Raw genomic sequence first — 12,691 nt, 5'->3', positions numbered from 1 at the left:
GGTCCGCACGCTCAGGAGCGTGCGTTGGGTCAAGGCAGGGCTAGGACTGATGAGCAGGGAGCTTGGGATTTGGAGGAAAAACATCTGAGCATTGGAAGTTAGGACTGTCTGGCAAAAGGCTGGAGACTAGGATTCGGAGCCAGGGCTGGACAGCTTGGAAAGAACTGGGTGGAGCGGGCTGAAGTTTGAGGGGGCAGGCAAGATTGGTGCATGCTTGTCTGCAATCCCCTTGAGTGCCGGGATGTATGCCATTTACCCTTTCCACCAGCACAAAGCCTTTCTGAAGCTCAGTGGCAAGGAGCCTGAGAAGCACTGCGAGAAGGGAGAGCTGGCGCCGCTCTCGCTCGCGCGGCTGCTGCTTTTGCCGTGTGCTGTGTCCTGGCGCGCTCTGCCCGGGCGAGCCAGCGCGTGACGCGCAGCAGCGCCGGGAGGGATTGCTGCTGCTCTAATTCGCTTTGAAAAACAAAACGAACAGGCAAAACAAAACAGAAAAATGAGAGTGCGATCAAATAAAATAGAATTTACTCATGTAATATTACTGAGGCCGCCGGGACAAAATGCATCGCAGTGCAATCTTTGATTTGTGAATTGCGTGCTATTTTTAGCCGGGGAGCGCTGCCTCGTTTACCGAGCGGGAGTAGATGGACAGATGGGAGCGAGCCGGGCCGCGTGGCGGAGCGCGCTGCCTGCGCGGCTCCCGCTGCAGCCGTGCAGGAAGCCGGCGGGTCTGGAAGGAGCCAGGCAGGGTTTGCTGGGAGAGGAAGGGGGGTGTTTCAGGGCCGAGCTGAGAGCTAAGCTGGGCCGCTGCTTGGGCTGCTGTGGTCTGGGGGAGTCGCTGGGGGCAGGCTCGCCAGAGGCGGCCGGCGGCTGCGCCCTCCTGCCGGCGCGGGGCGGCGAGGCCCGGCTGCGGCGGGGGAGAGGCGGGAGGCACGGCGCGAGCGCTTCCCACCGGCAGCGTGATCTCTTTGTCTCGTTTCTTCAGCTGTAAAGCGAGATTATTAACAATCGCTCGTGAGCGTCTTGTAAGAAGCAGCGCAGCGGCTGTGAAGTGCTCTGGTACCGTCACGAGCCCCACGGAAGGGCCCGTGACAGGCCGGACAGGCACGCGTTAAATAAAGCATGGTGGCCCTTTCCGAAGGGTGGGGCGGGTAGGGGCCTGCCTAAGCGCTCCTTAAACGCGCGTCGAGTAAGAGCTGTGGAGGCGCCAGCCCGCGATCCTGCCGCGGCGCGCGCCAGGGAGCCCGGCTGGGGGCGCGCGGACCTTTCAAGCGCCCGGCTTGGCGGCGCGGAGTCTTTGCTCAGAACAGCTTTGCGCCTCCTTCTCATGCAGCAGCTCTTGGACCTTGCTTTGCGGCCTGACGGTTGTCACAGGCGGGGCCAACCCTTTTAGCTAAACCTGCGGGAACCAAGCTGGTCAGCAGCAGCGAGGGGGTTCCCAAGCGGGGTGGGAGCGCAGGGAGGGTCGTTTCCCTCCCTTACCGCGTCCCAGGCGGACGCGTGTCCTGGGAGAACGGACAGGCTGTGGCCGAAGCTTCGCTGCCGTGTTTTCCGTTGGGGCAGACTAAGCCAAAGGCCGAGTGCTTGATTTTCCCTCGTCCCTTTTAATACGAGCAGCTTGAGGAAGCAGAGCTGGTGCTTGCGGTGAGGGAGCAGGGTGTCTGCAGGGCCGGGGCTTCCTCGGCCGCGCGCCGAGCTGCTGGGCCGCGAGGCCACCGCGCTGGGCTCGGGCGAGCCCGGACCTCGCCAGGTCCTCGAGCGGGAGCTCGCGATGTCACGCAGAGGTTTCTCAGCCCGACCTTAGGGCCGATCTGTTGCTGTCATCGCTGTGGTTTAAATTTCCCTTTCCTTTGTCCCTACCTCTTCCTCCTCCTCCCTCTTGAAATAGGTGGGAAAGTATTATCGTATCCCAGGAGACTTTGGGAGAATTAATTGCTTGTAAAAGCACGTTAAGAGCTTTTGATGACTGAAGTGATTTGCAGCGACACAGGGTCTAGTAGGGGTAGAGGGAAATCTAAGTCTGAGGAAGAAGGGAGTTTCTGCGATAAGGAAGGCCCCGTTAGGAGCTGACTACAGTCTTGCCATAGGAGCGTCTCCAAGGGCTTTTTCCTCATTTTGGCGGTGTTTTCTGTAACGTTGTGAGTGTGCTCTTTTGAGCGAGTTGTCACGTGGATCGTCACGAACCTTGGTATGGAGCGCGGAGCATCTTTTCTACTTCTGTATCGTCAAAGTTGCCTTGCTGTCTTAAGAAAGAAAAAGTCCTAAGTCTCTTCCTGGTAAAAGGAGGGGCGAGGTTTAGACCACAGCCCTTTAATTAACCCTTTTTTCGCACCTGGGCTTTTAAGTATTTGTGAGGGTTTTACATTGGGAAGGGTGCATCTTTTACACACTAGCCAAATTTGACCTCACTTTCGACCACACGGGTCCTCTCGCATTGCTGAATTTCTACAGTCTTGTAGTTGTATAAATGGAAGTATCACTTGCTGCCGCATTTGTTAAAATACAGTTTCACGGCATGATGGAAAGTGACCTGTTTGAAACTTTCACTGGAAAAAATGATTTTTTTTTAAAGTTTATAATAAAAAAATGTGTATACGTCAAAGGGTAAAATAGATTATTTGAAGATGGAGCAGTTTACGTAGCTCATCATTAAAACAAATGCAATTGAGAGGAGTTGATCCGTTCTGATCGTTGAAGCTGAGGTGGATGTTGGCATTGTGTTTTTGTCTCCGTAACAAGCCTGTTACTCACAGAGAGCTCTGGTTTATGTCCGTGGAGGTTCTTCCGACCAGGGAATTTCTGATTAGCCCTTAAGAGCGGATTTTAATGTAGTCATATGTCTGTCTGTATTACACATACCATCGAGCTTTCTCCTTCTTTGTATTTCTTTTTTGGAATCCTGCATTGCAAATAATTCTCCTTTCTTTCTTCTTTCTGTATCTATCATTTGGTATCAGATGACCCATTTTCCACCCCCTCTTCTTCTACAGATTGCTGATGACCTGGGAAATGAGAAATTCTGTGTTGATGCTAGCCAGAGTGGAGCTGGGAACTGGCTGAAATACATCCGTGTGGCCTGTTCCTGCGATGAACAGAATCTAGCTGTGTGTCACGTTAATGACCAGGTAACGATTTTGGCAATTGTCAGGTTGCTGTGTTCACCTCACCCCTTCAAGGGATCCCAGGGTGGGTTGTTTAGAGGAAAACTAAAACATCACAGGGAGGATTCAGGTGGTACAACAGCCGAGTCAATTGAGATTACAGGCCTGTCCTTCACTTGCAGCTTTAACTCGCTCCCTTGTCTGGGAGTTAGGCCAGAAACGTGGTGGAAGCTCGTCTTTGCCACGAGACGCTCAGAGCTAGAGCCACTTAGAAAGGCTGCCGCTGTGGTGCTGTCGCTTACACTCTTGAGGCCAACAGACGCTTCCAGGCTTCGTTTGACTGCCGAAGGAATACAGCTGGATTACTTGGGTTGCTGTCTGAGGAGGAGGGAATGGGATATTAATGTGCAGTAAACCGTGTGTTTACGAAGCACTAACTTTTCTATCATGGAGGACCTCAATTCTCTTTGCAAGCAGAGTGGGTTAACTGTTCCTGGGCCAGTTCTGTCTCTAATAAGGGCCAGTGAAATGCAACCGGTAGCCACGTAGATTTTGAGATGTGCTGTTTCTCCTGCCGGTGGCTGCAGCCCTCACCGTTGACTCTTCCCGTTCCCTGATGCTCTTCACGTGGAGGCAGGGTTATCAGCTTTGCGTGTGCAAGCCAAGATGCTGGCGTGCGCTTTTCTTTGTATTCGCGCGGCAGAGAGGATCTAATTATGAGCAATGGAATATCTAAGTCATTCTGGAAACCACAGCAGAGGGTAATATGTCCCAGCCTGGAGTTATGCTAGGTATTTTGTCTGCAATTTAGCCAGATTTATATCGGAGCAGCACTGAATGAAAGTGGCCGAGGGGGACATGCGTTCAGCAGCTCTGCTGCTGGTGTGAGTAAGATGATTTTTCTAAAACCCCTGGCGTCATGGGATCTGCTAGCCCTTGACCCCTCCTGTGGTGGGGGAAGATTGTGTGAAGTGTTGACAGTTGGTGTGAACATAGATTCTGTTAATAAAACAAAAATGAGACAAATGGAGAGCCGTGTTGGTATTTCGGTGCCATCAAACCTGTAGAAAGTTCCTGCTATGCGTTGCGAGTGGTGGATAGACAGCCTGATCCCAAGCTGCGAACTCAGTTTTTGTTTGTATTTAAGAGGGGCTTGAGGGGGTGGTTTGGGAGGCTGCTGAGAAAAAACAATAAAACTCGACTAGGCATGTTATAGAAATGCCAGTCTGCAGATGTGGGTATGTGGGAGAGATATTACATGGAATTAATATGATTATGATAATGTTACTCCAACAGACCCAGTAACCTTTCCCCTCTATGCAGATGACAGGGTATTCCAAGGATTAATTAGCTAATGTTTGTAAAATTCTTTGAAGCTTAAAACCGAAAATGGATTCAAGATGAGCAATCCAAGTTGCGCATTTCACAAACCTCAAATTGAGTACAGTTCGAATTCGAGTTGCTGGTTCAGGCCTAACTTTAATGAGAAATGCCGTCAATATTACTGCCAGCTAGCAAACAGGGGGCATATCTGGATAAACAAAAGAATGAGCTGAGGATGGAAAAACGTATTTCTAACAAAAACATTCAAAAAATGTGTAGCTGGCCTGGAAGCCAGAAGTAAGCCATCTGAAGTAAGCTAACGCATGTAAAATGAGAATAGCTCAGGTTGCGCCAAAACACGAGTCCATTTTGTAAACTTCTTTGTTTTAAATAACTTAACTGTGGTTGCAGAGAAATTACAAGGATATCACAAATGTTCGTGACTGTAGCAACCTAGAAAAGCTTGAGGCAGAAACCTCTAAACTTCAGACTGCTTTGTTCCAGTGAACTGCTGATTGCTCGGTGCCCGCTCGCCGCTACTCGCAAGCGCTCTTACAGCGAGGAGTTTATCATCAGCCCCTTGGCGGGCACCGGGCACTGCTCCGACACGGCTGGCCTCCATCTCGCAGTCCCTCAGACTGACAGGAGAAACGTCGTAGGGGCTGTTAGGTTTCCCCTTCCCTGTTAGCTCTTTCACGGTCCCTCATTCTGTGCAGAAAATACTGGTGTGCAGGCAGCCTGCAGATGGCCTGACCTCCTTTGCGTGCATCCTGCAGAGCATCTGGGCCCAAGCTACTAGACTAAGTGAGACCTTTTTGGACTCTCAGAAGATTTAACAAAACCAGTGCAACTGCATAGGGTACCTAATACTTTCTGGCACCACTTCATATGTCGCTAGGACTTTATCCAGTTAGTTACGTTCACTTTTTGTCTCAGCACTGCAGTTTTGCTCAATGGTCTGCTCAGACGGTGCTTTCTGCCCGGCCTTGACCCCTGCAAGGGTGAGGACGCTGGTTCCAGGGATCTTTAACAGCAGTAGAAGGAAAACACAAACAAATCTGAAAGGAAGAAAAAACTATCTGAATTTAGGCTTCCTAAAGAAATTTTAGACTGGGGAGAGAAAATGAGTCGGTATGTGTCATTGTGACATCAGTTGATGCTTTTTTCATTTTAAAATGTTAATTTGTGGGCTCCTGGCTTTTCTCAGGCCCTTATAAATGCTTAGGTTAAGGGTAACATATATGTAAGTTTTGGCAAAAAGGTTGAATAGCTGTTTGTGTCACATTTTATCCTAAGCGCAGTCTGCTGCACGCCTTTCTGTCCTTTTCCCTCGTCGGGAGAGTTTGGGGTGTGCGTGTTTTAGCGTATGCAGCACTCTGATTGCAGAGAACAGCTGCCTCGCATACACGCTCATCCTCTTTTCTTTACTTTTTCTTCGTACTAGCCACCGTGTTACAACTTTTTAAAGCATAAATTCACTGAAGCTTGCATGGGTGAGGGGGAAGCAAACGGTCCTTCAGCAGGGAGGGAAAACAAGGGGTGGAATATCATGAAACGGTAGCGAAGCAAAACGTTTTCTCCCCCTCAGCCGTCCTTCCTGAGCGAGTGAAGACTCTTAGGTCAGGCAGCTGGTGGGAATGAAAAAGTCCAGGGTACAAAACGTGGCAGACAGTGGTGATTGATAACCAGAGGCACCCGCCGCTTCGGGAGAAGGGGAAGTAATGTCAAGGTCAGGATATACTTTTTCCTAAGCTATTGGTTATGACAGCGCCTGGGCCCGTTTGAATGGCAGCAGTAGTTAGAGCGTCGGCAGCGCGCCGAGATGATCTTCGTGGGTTTTTCTGTCGCTGTTTATAGGGGGGGCGATTGTCTCCCTTATAAATAACAATGTTGGTCCCGGGACTTGTAATTAATGCCAAGTGTTGTCTCGCCTGCTCTGCACGCGACCGAGCCGACTGCTTTCTCTTCTGGAAGCAGTCCGGGGTTAGCTGCCGGCTGCTGCCCCAAAGGAGGCTGCGCCTTGCGACGCTTCGGAGGAGAGAGGCAGCTGTGGGTCGGTTCGCTTGTGAAGCAAACGAGCAGCGTAAGGTGCGAATATCAATAGAAAAGGAAAAACAAATCCATGGCTCGGCAAGCCCGTACGCCTGTGGGCTGGCCTGCGTTTGCCTTGAACGCGGTGAAATCAGACCTCGCGCGGAGCCGCGCCGCCTTTGGGATGCTGGCGGCCCTGCGGAGGGAAGCTCGGGCGCCGACCGTGGCAGGGCCGCGCTCCTCGCCCGAAGAAAATGCCCTTGAGCTGGGCTCCTCGCAGAAGGACGTGTTGCTGGGCCAGGCCCCCGTGGTCTTTGCATCCCCCCCCCCCAGATAAGACCACATTTTGTTCTTCTTTTTGCTCTTACAAGTTGGGAGTAATCCCGGGGACGTCTAAAGAGTTGTCCTGGATTTTTGGTGAGATGGATAATTAACAGCAGAATCTGGACCGCTGAATGTTTTTTTTCAATTTACAGATTAAAATGCTGTTATGTAGAAGGAGATTAGCTGAGAAATTCCATCAACCGGTTTTCCATTGGGAAACCATTTTTCAAATGCAAAATAATTTTAGCCTGATTTTTTAATATTGATTCTTACTTGATAAATATGTGAAAAGAATAGAGGATCCTTGATTGACTGAGATAATTGTGTTTCTAAGCGAGGACTGGAAAAGGAACGCAGACAAATGAAATAACTTGCCAAATGCATCTGGGAAATGATATAAAACTTCTGTTGTTTCATTTTTTCCTGTTGCTACTGCGGCCTCCATGGCGTAAATACTCAGCAGTTTAGCTGTACTTACTCAGAAGACTGTAACGTTGAACAGAGTATATGTAATTAATATAATAGCCGTGAGCTGGCTTTCAGTACGCTAGCTGCTGCTTTCATTCGTGCTACGTATGCGTGAAAAAAGGGGGACTAACAGCTTAGGAGCTATGGTGATGGAAAAAATGAGGCCTCTGTTTCATTTATCAGCATTTTACATGTGTGTGTGTGTGTCTACACAATCTATACTCTGTTTTATATAGATTATGCATAGATAATCTGTTGCTGTGCGTTCAGGACGCCTAGGTACGTAATACAGTGCCTTAAAAAGAGGAAATAAAAGGCAACGTGGCGTAGCTGAAACAAAGGGAAGGCTAGTCCAGGGCAGGAAGACATCGGAACAAAAGCAGAGCAGGCAGCCGCGCTGCGGCCGGAGGCGCGCGAGGCCGACCTCGGGCGCTCGGGCCCGCTCCGGAGGGCGCCGACCTCGCGGGCGCCTCGCGCGACCTGGGCAAGGAGAGCAGCAGCAGCGGTTCTCGTTCGGCATCGCCTGCGTGCATCACCTCGGGTGCACGCTGATGCAATTAGCGGGTGCCTTTTTTGATCTTTAGGTAAACACTGCGGCTGTTTCCTCCGCTCCCAAATGTTCTTTTCTCTTAAAGTGGAAGAGTGTTACCACAATGCAGCTAAAATAAATAGCAGACCTAACTCATACTGCAGGTAAACAATGCTGTGTCTAATGAAAGATACTTAAATAATGAGGTAATACGCAGACATACTTTTCTCACTTGATGTGTTTCATCTCCATCTATTGTCTCGATATTGGAAACAGTTGAAACAATTACCATATTGTTTTTGGATGTGTGCGTGTGCGTGTCTCAAGAATGCTTTTTCTCGGCGAAAAGAGGTACAGCTCTGCTTACTTTGTGCTCCGCGTTCAACGGCCTCGGCCCGGGCTGCCGTCGCGGCTCTGCGTCGGCCGGGCGTTGCAGCAGTTGCAGCCCGTAGATGGTTATGCGCCCCGAACGCTCGAGCCAGAGCCAGCTCCCCGGTGCGCCGAGCCCTGACCCTTACAAGTAGTTACAGAGCAGATCTGCAGATCAGCCCCCAGCTGGAGAGAGGTTCCTGCGTTTTACTTTCCCTTTTTTCTTTCTCCTCTAAAACCCCACATCTAGAATACAAAGTAATTCCTACAGAAATCAAGAAATGTAGTATTTTCAATCCCCTGCGAGAGCCTTACCCTCAAAGTGGTGATGTTGTTAACTATTTTATGTTTAGTAATTTAAGAGGGCTGTTTTGTTGTGAGAAATAAGAAAAGATAATGCTTGGGATTTTAATATAAAAAATGACATAAAAGATCTACACATGTAACTGTTCTGGTGGGTTAGTAAATCTGATCTTTTTCAGTGCACAACAAATAAAAAGGAAACACAGCGGTAGTTTTAATTAATGCAGACCTTCAGGAGCATGATTGCAAGATGAAGTTAATTATTATAATGAAATGTTTGATGAAATTAATGTGGCTCCAGCAGAATCCAACTTTTCCCTAATAATTAATGAGGCTTGCACTGTACTTCTGGAAAGGCTGTTGCAGAAATATTTTTACATGCAATAATTATATAGTTTATGATATACCAAGTTAGTGGTGATGTTAACATTTAGTGCTGTAATTCTGAAGGATTTTCAAAGTAAAACTGATGAATGTATCTATGATCCAGGTATACCTTTAGATGGTGGGTTGTATTTTGGTGCTCGACTGGTTTTTGATTACTAGCTGATGGAGAAATGTTCATTAAGAGCTATTCTGAGTTTTTAATTACCTTAGGTAGCTGCAAGCGATAGCATATTATCAGTTTGGTTTTACCGAGTCGAGCCCCACGGTCAGTCCTTACTCCTAGCCTTTCTTTTTTTTCTGGCAAATTTGCCAATGGGACTCGGTCTTGGGAAAAGCTCAAGTAAAGGATGTAGCTTTTGTCTTGTTGTGTAAGACAGGCAGGAAACAGACCTGAAGGGACGTAAAAAATAATTAGAAAAAGGAGACGTTCTTTCCGCTCGTTTGCAGCGGGATCCACAGAAACGCAGCTGATCTGCCTAGAGGCGTTGAGCACGCTCTTCCAGGGGTACGCTCACCTATTGGCATCGATATGTGAGCATGTATCTACCAGTTTTGCACTGGTAGATAGTTAAGCTTTCTCAGCCGAGAAAGCATTGCAGGGAGAGAGCCAGATCCTGCCAGTGAGCTGCACAAGTTCAGTTCTCCTGCTTGGGTACGGCTGGGAGAGGTGCAGGATAAGGATGGTTGTATCGTCACTGGAAGAATTAGTTACAAACCAAGTGGAGAAATTGTGGTGAAACTGTGCTAGGGATTCTGGCACGTCCAAGCTTCTGGTCGGTTTGGGATGCCTTGCAAGTCGCAAGCAGTTAGTTTTTATTTCTCCCCGTAAGCATTAGGTTTTGTGACCGTGTCACTGCCTGCAAGGGAGATTTTACAGCCAGAATTCTCCATGGGGTCATATTACTCTGCTTGTTCGCAAGGTAGCGACGTCTGAAGCAGCCTGCAGCTGAAATGGCCGGGTTCTCAAAGGCGTCTCAGGGAGGACGACCAGAGGCAACCGGAGAATTCAAGCGCGGCGCGCGGACCTCGCTTTCTCGACAGGAGAGCCCGCCAGCGCCCGGCCTCGAGCAGCTCGCTGTGTTTCCACGCTCGCCCCGTCTCGGGCGCTGCAGGGACGAGAGCGCTACGCGAGCAGCCCGCCGGGGGTCCGGGGGGCCGGGATGCGGCGGCGGCGGGCGGATCCTGCCCCCTGCCGGGGCCGGCGCGGCTCCGCTCCGCTCGGGCTCGGGCTGCGGGGGCAGCGGCCGCTCGGCTCGGGGCAGCACGGTGCCAGCTCCGCCGCCCAGGCGGCCGCGGGGACAGTCGCGTTGCGGCGGCGTGGGAAGCACAGCCCGCGCGGGCGATGGAGAAGTTGGGGTGCGTGTTGGTTCCCTGGGAGCAGTAGGTTGGCAGAGATTTGAGTTGTAGCTGATTTAGGCAGATGTTCTCGGTAAATTCTGGCTGATACCCAGGAATGCTGATAAAACCTTGGACCTTGAGGTTAACGGCTAATATCTTTTCAGTTTTCCCGGTACTACTATAAGAGGAGGGCAGGGTCCAGCATACTCGAAAAGGCTGGGAGACCCCGAGGCAAGGGCCTGGCCCCGGGAGCTGCTGCGCTGTAGTGGCCTGCTTTGTCCGGCACACACACTCGCACCCTGCTCTTGGTTTCCCGCTGCTGCTGGCGTCTCTTGCGTTTTCCCTTGCTGCTGCTTTTCATGCGATGGCCTCCCAGCTCTAGTTACTGAGCACACGCTCTCTCTTTGCGCCCAGAGGTGCCCTAGACACCATGTTCTGTAGTACCCTCCAGCAGCACGTGAGTGTGAGTACAGATGGAGATACCAACCAGAGCAGCGGCCAGCCAGCTCGCTGCCTGCTCGCGCCAGTAAGCCACTATCGGCACGCTCTCCCTCCCCGCGTCCTTTGGCCTTGTGTCACAGCAAGTGAAGGCAGGGGCAGTCCGCTCACACGTAACCGTTTGTCCCTGGACGTGAGACCGTGGCTTTTACCTGTTTGGGGTGTTGAACAGTAAATATGAGCGTGTGGTCCGTATATGTATAATAAGCAGCGCGATGAACGCATATGCTAATGTGCTGGTACTTGCTGCATTGCAATCTGTTGCACCTTAGATTAAGTGGATCTCTTTCTCCTTGCAATTCCTGCTAAGAAATGCATCCTCGGAGTTGGAGAATTCATGTTGGTGCAGGAAACCTATATACAAGGTCTAGATACCGTTTAAACCCTGCTCTACGTGCTTTCAATGGATAATTAAATGGGGCAAATGGCTGTTTCGTGGTCTCTGCACTTGCATAAAGTCTGTTTCTATTTCTGGGTTTGTTCTGCGGTGTAATAACAAGGATATGTTAGGTACAGATTTTGTGAGACAGTAAATTTGAATGAGGATAAACCGCTTATGCGGACTCGTTCGGGCATTAGGAGTCAGCTCCTCGGGTGCTAGATGAGCCTAATCCATCAAATTCTGTGAGGATACGCTAATTCAGCTCTCTAACCACTAGGCCAGTTGTGGCCTAGAAAAGCAGAGATTTAAACGTGTCAATTGCATCAGTTTAATCCTACCCTTACTCTAACAGGTTTCACTAGGCTTCTGGGAGGCAGGAAAAGCAAGAAGATGTTGTGTGATTTGGGTGGCGGAGGCTGGTACTGTCAATACTGCTTTATTGTTCTAAGTGTGTGAAACTGTGGCACGCGTTCTGGATAAATAAAGGTGGAAAAAAGAGCTCTCCCGACCAATTACCGCACAAATCAAGTGACAGCCTCCCCTGTTAGCTGGAATCATTTGGGTTGTTCCGTAAAAGTGTGAAATGCAAGTCTTTGCATATTTAACATGTCTCTCAATTTTTGTTTCTCATTCCCAGATCTATTATAAAGTTATTAAAGAAATTGAGCCAGGGGAAGAGCTCTTGGCATATACGAAGGAAGGTGGCTATTCGCTCGGGAACATGGCGCCCAGCATGGAAGGTAAGGCCTTGTTCTGCTAGGCAGGACCTTCTGCACCTCTCGCCAGCAAACCCAGGAATGCTCAACAGCCTGAATGAGTGCTAAACTGCGACAAAAGCCTGAACCTGTCCTCCTGTGTAACGGCTTTGAAAAGTTGCAAACTTTTACGCTTATTTCTACTCTTTTTCCCTGGCAAGCGTAGCTGTCTTAATCAATGATATCAAGCAAGTTTTTATTAACTTCAAGGCGTCCAGCAGATTCATTTACTACTTTTTTTGGAGGAATGTTGTGGTTTTGCGTATGATTGGAGGTGCCTTTCAAATCCCTAGGGGTCACCATGTTTCTTTGAGCATGATAGAAAGAGGCCAAAACGTTCCAGGGCTTTGAGACCGCTGCTCTTTAGCACTTTGCGATTACCTGGAGAAGGGGGACCGGGCAGAGGATGGAAGAGTCGTTGCTAGAATTGTTCCCGCAAGAATATAGATGTGTCTGAAACACTGAAATGATGCATGAAGGCTAGAAGAATGATTACAAAAGCAAGCTCACATTTTAATTGCTGCAGTGTCTGTTGTGCCTTGCGGCAAGTTAGTGTGCCAGGATGAGGTGCGCGGCTCAAATAACCTCGCCGAGGGAGAAGTTTGCTTCGTGCATATTGTGTGCGGAGCAAGCTGGACGAGTAAGTATTACTCTCTTGTTCATATAGTGGCATAACCACTTGCCTCTAAATGCACTGCTATTACTGAAGTTCAGTAATCACATGGCCCGCCTAGAGACCATTTCGCTCTCCTAGCTGAGTGAGTGTTTTCTAGTAAGCTAGGGCAAGGAGCTATGTGCTAAGGTTTTAGGGTTCTCTTATTACCCCCAAACTGTGCTGGGGGAAACTGAAGAGGGCATGCAGAGAAGGATGGAGGAAGAGAAGGAC

The 12,691-nt window shown here is 49.6% G+C and overlaps 1 protein-coding gene across 5 annotated transcripts in view; it reads left to right on the top strand.

Annotated features, from left to right (window-relative positions):
• Window positions 1–12,691, top strand: part of PRDM16 (PR/SET domain 16) — a 346,662-nt gene that overhangs the window by 289,335 nt on the left and 44,636 nt on the right. For 4 of the 5 annotated variants that reach the window (XM_068915929.1, XM_068915932.1, XM_068915928.1 and 1 more), the window contains exons 4-5: window positions 2,988–3,122; window positions 11,688–11,790. In XM_068915929.1, the coding sequence (XP_068772030.1) occupies window positions 2,988–3,122; window positions 11,688–11,790 (238 nt within the window). The remainder of the gene's footprint in view (window positions 1–2,987; window positions 3,123–11,687; window positions 11,791–12,691) is intronic. The other variant, XM_068915931.1, reaches the window with a different exon arrangement.

This window comes from Struthio camelus, chromosome 21 (assembly GCF_040807025.1).
Source record: "Struthio camelus isolate bStrCam1 chromosome 21, bStrCam1.hap1, whole genome shotgun sequence".
NCBI classification, from domain to species: domain Eukaryota; kingdom Metazoa; phylum Chordata; class Aves; order Struthioniformes; family Struthionidae; genus Struthio; species Struthio camelus.
The sequence above is the reverse complement of the archived record's forward strand: the minus strand, read 5'-3'. Positions and strand labels throughout refer to the sequence as shown.